General features: G+C 37.1%; 1 protein-coding gene across 1 annotated transcript in view; it reads left to right on the forward strand.

Annotated features, from left to right (window-relative positions):
* Ttc6 (tetratricopeptide repeat domain 6) overlaps positions 1 to 14103 on the forward strand; it is a 163889-nt gene that overhangs the window by 105628 nt on the left and 44158 nt on the right. Inside the window, exons 14-16 of the mRNA XM_048361981.1 lie at positions 2691 to 2863; positions 4765 to 4901; positions 12064 to 12233. Coding sequence (XP_048217938.1) covers positions 2691 to 2863; positions 4765 to 4901; positions 12064 to 12233 — 480 coding nt within the window. The remainder of the gene's footprint in view (positions 1 to 2690; positions 2864 to 4764; positions 4902 to 12063; positions 12234 to 14103) is intronic.

Below are 14103 nucleotides of genomic sequence, written 5' to 3' on the forward strand. Positions count from 1 at the left end.
AACCTGTGACAGTTAGTATCAATTTTGTTAAAGGTCCATAATGTTTTGTGAATTTAAAACCTGATTGTGGCCAGGCTCTGAAAACCCATGCCTGTAATTCTAGCTGTGTCAAAGGCTGAGAACGGCAGGTCTGTAGTTCAAGACCTTCCTGGGAAGAAACTTCATGAACTCTTTCCCTAACAATAGCTGCATGCAGTGGTATGTACCTGTCATTCCAAACAGTGTTTCAGTTTCATGGAAGAGTATAGTTTCTGGCCTGCTTGGATATAAAAGTCTGAAAGACTATCTTAGCAGAGCACTATTGGATGAGAAGAAGCCAAAAATAAGCAGATCATATTCTAGCACAGGCTAGGCAGAAAGCAAGGCCCTATCTAAAACAACAACAACAACAAAACCCAACGCACAATGAGGCTGTTTGCATTGCTTCAATGGTTAAGCACCTGCCTAGCAAGAGTAAAGCCCCAAATTCAACCACTATACCTCCAAACCAACCCACCCCCACAATAAACATTTAACTTTTTACTGTGATCATTAAAAGACTGAAACATTTTAGATATACACAAAACTGGAAGACAACTTTTGTCACTTCAAATTCATAATACTTGTAAGCACAAGTGACTTGACTACCCTAGCCAGTCTGTGAGAACAAATTTGATAGTGCTGGAAAGTTAAGAAATGATTAAGAACATGTAATAGGGAGAATTATTTTTTTATTGTAAAGGAGATGTGCAGAGGGGTTACTGTTACATACATAAGGCATTTCTTTTTGAACAGTGTTACCCCTCCTTGATTTTCTCCTGCTTCCTTCATCATACTCTCCTCATCCCCAAAGTTGTAATTTACTTTGCAACAGTGTCTAATATCACTGTTACATTGGATCACCCGTTTTTCCATCTTTTCTGTGATTCTCCTTCCCTTTACCAAATCAGATATATTTAGATGCAAGACAAAGGCTTAGAAAAATAAAAAAAAAACAGTGACAACAGTATAAAGACAGAAAAAGAAAGAGAAGGTAAAAGAAAGTAAAAAAGAAAATAAAGAAAAAGAAAGTAAAAAGAGATAACTGTAAACAATACATTATAAAAACATCCTGTTTCCATTTCTTGGAGTTCATTTCGATTAGCTTCATTTTATATGGTCTTATGCACCTAGCTATTGAATAGCTTCACACCTTGCTAAGAATATCCTAGACACATTGTAGTTACTGCAAATGAGAGAAACCATGCAACCTGTGTTTCTTAGGGTCTGCTTGTGTTGCTTAATATAGTTTCTTCCAAGTCTTTCAATTTCCTTCAAATGGGGCAATGCTATTCTTTCTGATGGAAACATAGAATTCCATTGTGTATATGTACCACATTTTCTTGATCCATTCATCTACTGAGGGGCATCTGGGTTGGTTCCATATCTTAGCTAAGATAAATAATGCTGAAATGAACATGGTTTTGCTGGTAGCTTTAGTGTGATCTTGTTTATGGTCAGTTGGGTAAGTGCCCAGGAGTGGGATTCCTGAATCATAGGGGAGCTCTATACTGAACCTCGATACTGATTTCCAGAATGCTTGAACAAATTTACATTCCCACTAACAGTGTAGTAGCATTTCTTTTTGGCCCATCCCTGCCAGCATATGATATTATTAGTTTTCTTGATAATGGAATCACAACAAATCAAAGAATGGCCAGATAAACAGGATTGCATTAAACTGCAGAGCTTCTGCATGGCCAAGGATACAGCTAGCAAGATAAACAGAAAGCTTACAGACTGAGAGAAGATCTTCACTAGCTGTACAACAGACAAGGGCCTTATATCTAAAATATACTTAGAACTCAGAAATTACCCCCCCCCCCAAAAAAAAAACCTCAACACGTTTCTTTAACGAAACAACTTCACCAATAAATGGGCTAAAGACTTAAAGAGAGAGTTCTCTGAAAAAGAAATAAATCATATTAAGTGAAGTGAGCCAGACCTAAAGAAACACAGATTCCATGGTTTCCCTCATTGGTAATAATTAGTATAAATCTAGGATAATCCTAGCAGAAGATTGCAGTAGCTCATGCTATGTATATATGATCATATAAGATGAATGAATTCCAAGATATGGAAACAAGAAGTTTATCATTATTGTTATTTTAATGTTCTATGTGAAATGATTTTTTCTTTCTTATGGTTTACCCCTGTTGTCACTTTATTTGATTTTGGTACCCTGAGTATTGTATATATTTTATCTGAATTAGGGAAGGGAAGGGGAACATCAAAATTGTGAGACAAAGGATACAGGGTGAACCAATGCAACAGCAATACTTAAAGACAATATGTTGGAAATTAACTGCACTATTGTGGGGAGGCCTGGGAGAAGGGAAGGTGGGAGATAAATGAGGGAGAAGGTAGCAAGCAGGACAAGAAATGTACTCACTACCTTACATATGTAACTGTAAACCCCTCTGTACATCACCTTGACCACAAAACAAAATTTAAAAAAATTCATGACACTAAAAAAAAGAATGGCCAGTAGACACATGTTCAACATCTCTGGCCATAAAAGAAGTGAAGTCAACCCTGAGATTCCACTTCACCCCATTTAGAATGGTCATTATTGGGAAAATGATTTTCAGGCATATTTTTGCAGGGAGAAGAATTTTTTATAGTTAATGAAAGGATGGTAGCACTGAATCTTACCTTTTAATTTCCTTTAGAAGCGTATTTGTCAAAGGCGGAAATTTTCAAGGGAAAAAATGACATCACTCTGGCAATTCTAAACTACACCCAGGCAATCAAATGCAAACCCACAGATTCTGATGCATACTTCAGAAGGGGTGAGGTATATGAAAAAACAAATAGAGTGTTGGCTGTTGACGACTATTCCAAAGTAAGTGCTAGGACAGACAATGCTAACATTGATGTATTTGTTCTTACAAGTATTTTTTGCCTATTTTGTGTTGTAAAAGTTAATTTCTTATAGGTTGGGATCTAGAGCTTCATGGCTAGTGTTGATATTAATATGACTTCAATGACTTAAAAATGATTGATGAGTAGATGAGTTCATGTCATAGTTTGCGTGGGACATTGGAGTAAGTTGGGGGATGGAGAGAGGGCCTGCCTTTTTCTGTTCTTTGCTGTTGAACTAGAAAGCTCGGATTCAAGAAGTGGCTCACACCTTTAATCCTAGCTGTTCAGGAGACTGAGATCGGAGGATTGTGGTTTGAAACCAGCTTGGGCAGGAAAGTCTGAATCTCTTATCGCCAATTAATCAGCAAAAAGCTGGAAGTGGAGCTGTGGCTCAAGTGGCAGAGCACCATCCCCGAGTGAAAAAGCGTAAGCATAGGGTCCAGGTCCGGAGGCCAAGCCCTAGTACCAGTGTGCGCGTGCGCAGACACAGACACAGGAAAAAGAGAAGCCTTTGAAAATTGCTTCTTCCCTTCAGACAATAGAGAAATTGTTTTTTTTTACCTCGAACCTCTTGAGTAGGCAATGCTGTCTTTAGGGAACCTGCTTTCATTTATTCATGTATATTCACAAATATTTATTGACCAAAATAGCATCAGTGTATAAGCAATGATGAATGAATATACTACATTGAATTCATTGTTTAAAGATCAAATACTTAAGGGCAAATACAAAAATATATGTGTATAATGACAGATTATGATGGTGTTGGGAAGGAAATAAGGGTACTGGAAGAGTGTTTGTATTTGTGATAGCAAGAAGTGCCTTCAAGTAAGTAAACTTTTAGTGAGGCCACATTAAGAGGCTGGAGTCAAAGCAAAATATTCCCCAAGGGTGGCAGATCATTTGAACTCTGCTCTCCTGATGTAAGCGTGGACGGAACCCAGGTTCTTGCGCATGCTCTGAAGTGCTCTTTCACGGTAGCCACAGCTCAGCTCTGACTTTTATTCACAAATGAGAATTTCGAAACCATTATTGAACTAATTTAATAACTATCCATGTTCCCAGCTGCCCTGTCGTCCTAATCCATCCTTCATGGCCTGATACATGCTTCCATTTGTAGATCATACTACGAGCCTTGTAATTTCTGGTCTAGAACTGACCAATTTTTTTCTTTTGTCCGTATAAAAATTATTAGATTACCAAACCGACTTATTTTCTCTGCCTTACACCTTTAGTGGAAAACATGGATAAGGTCAAACAAATTTAAAGTTCTGTAGTCTTTTTCTTTTTCTTTGTATGTTTTAAAACATCTCAGTCCCAATTTGGCAAGAAGCTTTACAATTGCGCATAGGATGTGGCCTGGGCACTGTATTGCTCTGTACGTCAGTGTCCAATGGATGAACTGTGTCACTACCAGTGCATTCTTGTTGCTTATGGATGAAAGCTTTGCCTTCTTGTGCCTATAATACCAGCTTCTCAGGAGGCAGAGAGCTCAGGACCACAGTTTGAACAGAAAAGTTTGAACAGTTTGAACAGCCTGGACAGAAAAGTCTGTGACCCTCTAATTTCCAGCTTACCATCCAACACTCAGAAGTAGAGCTATGGTTGAAGCGGTAGAACACCAAAACAAAAAGCCAAGCAAGATCATGAGGCCCCGAGTTCAAGCCCTAGCACTGTCTCCCCTCCCCCACCACACAACAACAACAATAAAATTTGGTGATGAGTGGATTTCTTAATATGATCCTCTAAATGCAAATCTGAGAAAGTCGACATCTTAAGTGGTTCGCTTGTTTTTAATTTGAAGTTACTGTGTGATTGTAAGCTTTTCAAAAGGTTCTTTCATTTTGTAATCTGTGGATGTGTCTCCCTGCACCCCTGTAGTGTATTGCTTATGATCCTAAGAGACCTGATGCGCTAATGAAACGCGGGATGTTTCACTTTGAAAATGAGAACTGGAATTTGGCCATACAGGATTTTACATCTTTGTTAAATATAGATCACCTCAATGCTCAAGCAAGGTAAGAAGGACCTTAAATGTACTGATCAAAATGTTTTTATTTGAAATACATTTTCAAGAAAGGAAATCATTTGAAATACATTTGATGGCCTTTTTAAAATAATGAATCCATTTTAGAGCCAGCTATGAATGAAAATCTTAATGGGAGTGGGTGATTTAACAAACATAAATAACAATTTAGAGGGATTTCATTTTCCTTTCCTAAATTCTAGCTACATTGTAGCTAGAATGTACATACTGGTTGCACATACACTACTAATGTGTTCATATTGTCTACCATCTATATTTTCTTCTTTAAATTTCTTTTACACACATATCTTTTGTATCCATTGAGTATGAAGAACTGTTCACATATGTTCCCATAACACCTTTCTGTGACTTGTATATTGGATTTTATACTTCCAGCCCTCATCTTTTCACTTGTGACTTCTTTCTTTATTTTTTGGTATACGGCTTGAACTCAGGGCCTGGACACCATTACTAAATTTTTGTGCTTAAGCTAGCATTCTACTACTTGAACAAAATCTCCACTTCTGGTGCTTTTCGAATTTTGTTGATAATTAATTGGAGATAAGAGACTCATGGACTTTCCTGCTCAGGGTGGCTTTGAATCTCAGCCTCCCAAGTAGCTAGGATGACAGTTGTAAGCTCCCCTTGAGACAAGGTTTCACTGTGTAGCTCTGACTTGAATCCAATTCACATTTTTTCGACAGTCCCGGGCTTTGAATTCAAGGCCTTGTTCTTGCTAGCCAAGCACACTTCCACTTGACCCATGCTGCCAGCCCTGACAGCCCAGCTACTTGAGGGGCAGAGACCGGAGGGTTGGAAACTCCAACCTGGTGTGGAGGAGAGTTCGCAAATCCTTTCTGAGAAACTAACCAAAAACAAAATGATGGAGAGTCACAGATAGGATCTCACTTTTGCTGATGCCAGTCTCAGTCCACAATTCTACCTCTGCCTCCTGATCAGCTGATTAGCCACAGCTCTTGTTCCTGGAAATAGTCTCTTACTAACTCATGCCTGGGTTAGCTTCAAACTACCACATTCCTATCTCCACCTCCACAGTAGCTGGGATTCCAAGTGTTCACCGCCACACTCAACCATCTATTTGCAATTTTTAATTGTAAACTATGTTTGTAGTAAAGATAGTATGTGCAACTAGGAAACTACAAGGAGAGAACTATACAATTGAAGGCTTACCACTATGTAATTGTAAGTGTCACGTAACTTTCCCAGCAGTATTTGCTTTTGCATCCCTGGAAGTGTGTGTGTGTGTGTGTGTGTGTGTGTGTGTGTGTGTGTGTGTGTGTGTGTGTGGTAAATGTTATCTTTAAATTTTAGTCACTCCTTTGTAGCTCTTTATAGTTATAGCACAATGTCTCTAACCATTCTTAGTTTAGATAAGCCTGTGTCTTGAACTTGATGTGTATGGAATCATGCAGTAGTTCTAGCTCATGGACTATGGCATGCAGTTCTAGTTTCTGTATGTTACAACTTCCTCACTCCTTCTGCTGTGGATGGATGTTGAAGTGTTTTCGATTTTGTATTAGGCATACTGTTTCTTGGATATTCTCCTACATATTCATGTGGGTGTCAAACGTCAGGTTCAGAGTGTATGCAAGTATGCAGTGCTGAGACCTAGCTCCTATCCAGAGCAGTGGTATTACCAGCCGTTTATGTGAGCTCTGCACATGCACTAAGTATTGCTAACTGGCTCTCGAGGTTTAGCCATCTTCATGGGCTTGGAGGGTGATCCCACTAGGTTTTCATTTCCATTTTCTTCATTTCCAACAGGGTTATGTGTTTTTCCATAAATCAGTTAACTATTTAAACTTCTTTTTTTGTCATTCTAATCTCTTGGGGTTTCTACATTTATTTATTTATTACTTTGGCTATTAATCTGTAAGCTCATGTATGTTCTCTCTCTCTTTCTGTCTCTGTTGTCCTGGAGCTTGAACTTAGGATCTTGTGCTTGCTAGTGAAGGTTTCTACTATCTGAGGCACATGCTCAGTCATTTTGTTTTTGGTTGTGTTTTTCAGAGAAGGTTTGTCCTAGTTCCCTCCCTACCCCCAGCCCTCCTGTGTCTACCTCTGAAATAGCTGGTATTACAGGCCTATGCCATCATGCCAAGTCCCAAATTCATATATATTGTTGATATAAACTTTTTATAACATATTTACGGGAAATAGCATTTCCTATTTTTCAGACTCTTATTTCCAATTAACCATCAAAAGGCTGGAAGTAGAGCTGTGGCTCAAGTGGTAGACGATCAGCCTTAAGTAAAAAAGCCAAGAACAATACTCAGGCCTTGAGTTCAAGCTCCAGTGCCAGCACTGCCAATAAATTGTTTCAAACTTTAATCAATCTAATAAATCGGAACTATTTTTCCACATTATGTTAATTTGAATTTCATTGGCCTTGTATTTTTTTCTTCTTGGTCTTGTCTCTACAAATTTAAATTTGCATATCATCAACTTATATGTACACTTTGTTCATACAATATATTTGTCCAGACTCATTAAAATTTTAGATTTTATTTTTTACACATAATTTACATTTCTTTTTAATTTTCAAATAATATTTGCACATATTTATGGTACAATATGACATTATAGCAATTCATTGGATGGATGAAATCAAACTAATTCACACACTCACTTTACGTTCTTATTTCTTAGTGTTTCATAAGCTATATTCTTTAGGCAATTAGGAAATATACAATGCATAACTGTATTGTATATTTTTACATGCTATGTAAAAGGCCACTAGAAACTTCCTTTTTCTGTCTGACTGATACCCCGTGCTCTTGGGTGGCTTTCCTTCCCATTACACTGCCACACCTGCCTCTGGCAACTCTACTTCCGTGAGGTGGACTTGTTGGGTCCCAGGTGTCAGTGCAGTCATGCAGGGCTTGCCTCTCAGGGCCCGGTTTATTTGACGGAACATAGCATCTGCCAGCTTCGCCCATGTTGCATGTTGTCATAAGTGACAACGTTTCTTTCTTTGGTAAGCTTGAGTTGAGTCTTCCATTGTGTAGCTGTGACATGGACTGGGAGAAAATATTTGCAGAGCCTACATCTCATAAGGGGCTAATATCCAAAATATATAAGGAACTCAAACAATTCAAAGGTAAGGAAACAAATTAAGCTGACTTAAAAAATGGGCACAGGACCTAAATACACATTTCTCAACTGAAGACATACAAATGGCCAAGGGATATATTAAAAAAACAACAAAAAAACACCTCAACTTCACAAATAGTCATGGAAATGCAAATTAAAATTACACTGGTATATTGTTTCTCACTTATTTTTGCTATTAGAATGGCTGTTATAAAATAAGGAAGATGAGTATTGAGAAGGAAGTGGGGATTGCTTCTTTTTAAATATAAAGAATTAAAAATTTTAATCCATCCAAATTTGTGAAACTCCTTCCTTTAAGCTTAGAAAACCAATCTCCAGTTTGAGATAAGATTAACATTTTCCTTTCAGATCCATAGAGTTGTTTGAAAGCTTAATATTTTTAATTTCAAATTTTAATCCATACAGACTTTCTTTTGATGTATATTACAAGTTAGGGATGATTGGAAATGGTACTGTGGCTCAAGTGGGAAAGTGCTAGCCCTGAGCTGAAGAGCTCAGGCCCAGAGTTCAAGCCCATGACTGACCAAAGGAAAAAAAAGTTAGGGAAGATTTTTCCCAAATAGAGAACCTCTGACAATCTCAGAACTATATGCATTTGAGGGGAAGACCCAGTGATTTACAAAAAATATGGCATTTTCTCTTATGAATGGAATATTTTAATAATATTTTATAGGTTTTTATTGTTAGTATCTATAAAAGTGATGCCTTTTTTTCTAACTTGGAGGTTTCAGGCAGGCTTTTTTTATTGGCTTTAAAAAATTTAATTTAATTTATTTTATTGTAAATGTGATACACAGAGGGGTTACAGTTACTTAAGTAAGGTAATAAGTACAATTCTTGTTGAATCTTGTTAACCCCTCCCTAGTTTTCCTCCCCCTTTCCCTCCCTCCTACTCCCCTCCCCTCCAAGTTGTGAAGTTCATTTACAACATAGTATCTTGTGAGTATTGCTCTTGCATTGCTTCACTCTTTGTCCTTTGCCTCACCATTTTGTGATTCCCCTTCCCTTTCCCAAATCAGATAAATGTATATACAAGACACAGGGTACCAAAATTAAAAACAATGACAACAGGGGATAAACCAAAGGAAAAAATGAATGGCTATTATCAAGAAAACAAATAATAACAGGTGCAGGGAGGAATGTGACCAACAAGGAACACTACTACATTGTTGGTGAGAATGTAAATTTGTTCAACCACTCCAAAAAGCAGTATGAGGTTCCTCAAAAGACTAAACTTAGAACTCCCCTATGGTCTAGCAATCCCAGTCCTAGGCATTTACCCAAATGACCACAAACAAGACCACACTAAAGCTACCAGCACAACTATGTTCATTGCAGTATTATTTACCATAGCTAAGATATGGTACCAATCCAGGTGCCCCTTAGTAGATGAATGGATCAAGAAAATGTGGTGTATATACGCAATAGAATTATACACTTCCATCAGAAAGAATGACATTACCTCATTTGCAAGTATACAGAAAGACTTGGGGAGTGGGGTGGAATCATACTAAGTGAAGTAAGCCAGACCCAAAGAAATGTAGGCTCCATGGTTTCCCTCATTTGTAATAATTAGTATATGTCTAGAATAGTCATAGCAGAGGATCATAATAGCTCCACAGCTACCTATATATGATCATATAAGATGGTGCTAAGCAAAATGAACTCCAAGATATGGAAACAAGAGGTACTGTGAAATTATTTCCTTACTCTTTCATTTTTTAGTCTGTATTTATTTGTTTTTCACTTTTTTCTTTTCAATTAGATAATTTCAAATGGCATGTATTCAAGATCACTAAATACTTTTTTATGCTTATATCTTGTTGAAACGCTAGTGAATTTTTTCTTTTAGTGATCATAACTTTCAACTTCATGATTTCTTTTCCCATTTTATAACTTCTGTATTAGTTAATATCAATTTATCAAGCACTGTAAGTATTCTCTATGTGTTAAGTGATATGTTTTCTAATATCTTTTAGATTTTTGTCTACAGTATTTGTTTTAGAGTTTTGAGAATGTTTAAGATAGTTAATTTGAAGACTGTAAGTCTAGTTAGTACAATGCTTAAGATGGGGGGGGGTAGTTTGCATCCCACTTCCCAGGGTTTGTTTTTATTAGTTTTAGTTATATATAATTTGTTAGTGACTTTTCTGAGCTAGTTTTGAGAAATACGTTCATTGTCATGTGTGCTCACTGAAGTCCCTGTTCCATTAACTTGTCAATAAATAATGTGACTGAGACTTATTGGCCATTCCTACTTATTCTCTTAAGAATTATCTGTTCAGTTCCTTTGCCATTTATTAGTTGCTTTGTTTGATTCTTTGATGGAATAGTGTTTTGAGCTTCTTGTATATTCTAGTCATACAAAATCAAAGTACTGGATGGCGGCGTTAAAATACCAGGCCACCAGACTTCAGCCTGCAAAGATTTTCTTTCATACTGGAGGCTCCCTCTCCAATCTAGTGACATTTCCTTTGCTGTGCAGAGCATTTTAGGTTGATGACATCCCATTTGTCAGTCCTTGCTCTTATTTGCAAGCTATTGGAGTCCTATTAGGAAGTTTCTTTTTTTTTGTCATTTTTTAAAGTTTTTATTATCAAACTGATGTACAGATAGGTTACAGTTTCATATGTTAGGCATTGGATACATTTCTTTTTTTTTTTTTTTTGGCCAGTCCTGGGCCTTGGACTCAGGGCCTGAGCACTGTCCCTGGCTTCTTCCCGCTCAAGGCTAGCACTCTGCCACTTGAGCCACAGCGCCGCTTCTGGCCGTTTTCTGTATATGTGGTGCTGGGGAATTGAACCTAGGGCCTCGTGTATCCGAGGCAGGCACTCTTGCCACTAGGCTATATCCCCAGCCCTGGATACATTTCTTGTACTGTTTGTTACCTTGTCCCTCATAACCCCCATCCCCCCTCCCCTTACCCTTTCCCCCACTGAGGTGTTCAGTTCACTTACACCAAACAGTTTTGCAAGTATTGCTTTTGTAGTTGTTTCTCCTTTTTTTACCCTGTGTCTCTCAATTTTGGTATTCCCTTTCAATTTCCTAGTTCTAATACCAGTATACACGGTTTCTAATATACTCAGATAAGATTACAGAGATAGTGTAGATACAATCACAGGAAGGTGATACAAGAACATCATCAATAGTAGAAGCTACAGATACACATGGGATGTTGAAAGTAGTTACAACTGTGATCTATTCCTATTAGGAATACTAGCTATGCTAGTATTGTTTTTCGCATTTTCTTTGTGATTACTGTAGTAGTAGTTTCAAACTTTCAAGTCTCACATTAAGATCTTTGATCCACTTTGAACTGATTTTGATAGTAACTCATGATGAGAGACAGAGATTTTTTTTGTCTTTTGCTAGTGGTTATCTAGTTTTCCCAGGAGCATTTTTTTCAAGAGACTGTCTTTTCTTTGACAGAGGTGCCCAGTTTTGTTCTCCATTTGTTAACTTATGTGGCCATAGTTGTATGAATTTATTCTTGTGCCCTTTATTCTATTCTAGTGGTCTTTTTGTCTGCTTTTGTGTCAATACTACAATTCTATTGAATAATTTGAAACCTGGTATGTAATATCTCCAGCCTTTTGTTTTTGTTTTTCTCAAGATTGCTTTGGCTTTCCAGGGTCCTTCATGTTTTTATTTGAATTTAAGGATTGGTTTTTCTCTTTCTATTAACAATGCTGGGAGTTCTATAGGGATTGTGTTAGATCTGTAGATTGCTTTTGGTAATACAGTCATTTTTACAACATTGATTTTTACCAATCTATAAACATGCAAGTTTTTTTTTCTGGTGTCTTCTATAATTTCCTTCTTTAAATTTTTACAGTTTTCACTGTAGAATTTTTCAATTCCTTGATCAAAATGCATTGTACTCATGAATTGATATGTTGAGTTGATCTTCTTTGTACAACTAAAGATAATAAAATGAACAAGTAAGTAAGTGAATAGATATAGTGAAGAGACAATTTTAAATACATGTTAAAAATCACTTTGTTTTAATTTTTTTCTAGGACCTATCGTGGGAGATCATATTTTAAAAGGCAGTATTATAGACTAGCAGCTCAGGACTTATCTGCTGCTATCCACTTAGATCCTAATAATTGGTTAGCATTTTATTATCGAGCTTGCTTGTTTAGAACAACTAATGTTTCCAGAGCCCTGCAGGACTACAGCATTTCAGGTATTTTGTCTTTTTTTTTTTTTTTTGGCCAGTCCTGGGCCTTGGACTCAGGGCCTGAGCACTGTCCCTGGCTTCTTCCCGCTCAAGGCTAGCACTCTGCCACTTGAGCCACAGCGCCGCTTCTGGCCGTTTTCTGTATATGTGGTGCTGGGGAATCGAACCTAGGGCCTCGTGTATCCGAGGCAGGCACTCTTGCCACTAGGCTATATCCCCAGCCCCTCAGGTATTTTGTCTTTAACCATACATGTATAAGAATCTAATGTGGTTCAGAAGCTCAGTCTCCTATGGGGGAATACTGTTTGAGGAGTAATGTAAAAATGTATTATACATTTATTTGCATGTATATAGTATATCCATGCACATTTATAAATAACGAAGACTGATTTACAAACATTCTAACATGCCTTTTTAACAAATGTCACTGTAGATGTGGGTGCATGTATGTGTGTTTGTGTGTGTGTTCAGTTATGGCAAGGAGAGATTGTCATATCAAAGAAATATCTACCTATAAATTGAGTTCTGGGGAGCTGTTCTGGAATCTCTGTTCGATTTCCTCATTAGCTTGTTAAAATGGCATTAAATCATTCTGCTTTGTGGTACCCCTATTCTGAGGCTAAACTCATAGACTTATCAAATTTAGTTTTTAACCCTTTAAGAACAAGTTTTCGGAATTATTTGTAGTTAGGATATCCTAGCAACAAAGAGGCTATTTATACTGTACCCTCAATTTATTATTGGTTTAAGCATACACTTAGCACATATAAAATTACAAAATTTCTGGCCTCAAGTAGGTGCCTAGCAAACAATCATAAAAAGAATAAACCCATCCTGGCTAAAAAAAAATCCAGCTAGCACCTGAAGCGCTAAACATGACTCTATCCAAACTATAAATTTCTAGAATTCTATCACTGTAGATAAATGGTTTCTAACGATTAAGAGACTACCAGACTACCACAGGGAACAAAACTGAAAATGACTATTACTTAAGTGTCTCTAAGTCATGTGTCTTCTGAATGTGCCTGTCCATTAATATTTAAATAAAACAACTCTAATTTGAGTTGCTAAACAGTTGTTAATAAAACAGTTGTTTTATTTGTGCTGAGAGGAGTTTGGTGCCCTCCAGTTCTAAGGTTTCTTGGAAAAGAAGATTAAAGATTGCTGCTTCACTCTCATTGCTGCATATGGCTGACTCTCCATCTTTGCTGGCCCATTCATTCCCATGTGCTCCTTGCTACTGTTTCCTCTGCTTTGTTTAATACCAGATATTTCCTTCATTCTTCAGCATCACATATGTAATACTCTTGTTACTAAACACTTGAAATTGAGAGGCTAAATGTAGCACCAACAACTTAAATTTGGAGACCTTTCCTGGTTTATCTTGCTTTAGCAACCCATCTGCCTTTCTCTCTGGTCTTCTAGTCTTTTCTCACACATTTCCCTCTTCTCCACGTTTTGAGCATTTAAGTTCCTCTCCCTATATCTTGTCTATCAAAGTAATTTAAAACTTTAGAATTACTCAGAGGAGACCAGCTTAATTTTGGGTCTTAATCTTTTCCCATGCTAACATAAGGATTTTTTTTATCATGTATAATTAAAGACTCTATGCTAATAATTATTGTGATATTGATGATATGTGACATTTATTAGGCATTTAACTACTTGATAGGAACTTTCTAAATAGACATATAGAATATCCCAGTTAACATTTAAATATTGATATGAAAGTCTACTCATGGCTGTCATACCAAGTGCAAAGCCCTGGATCTGATACCTAGACACCTGAGGATATGTTTGTCAGGGGAAGAAACACAAATAATGACCTAAGAATAGATACTATCATCATTTGCATTTTACTGATGGGAAAACTGAA

This window comes from Perognathus longimembris, chromosome 14, assembly GCF_023159225.1.
Source record: "Perognathus longimembris pacificus isolate PPM17 chromosome 14, ASM2315922v1, whole genome shotgun sequence".
NCBI lineage: Eukaryota > Metazoa > Chordata > Mammalia > Rodentia > Heteromyidae > Perognathus > Perognathus longimembris.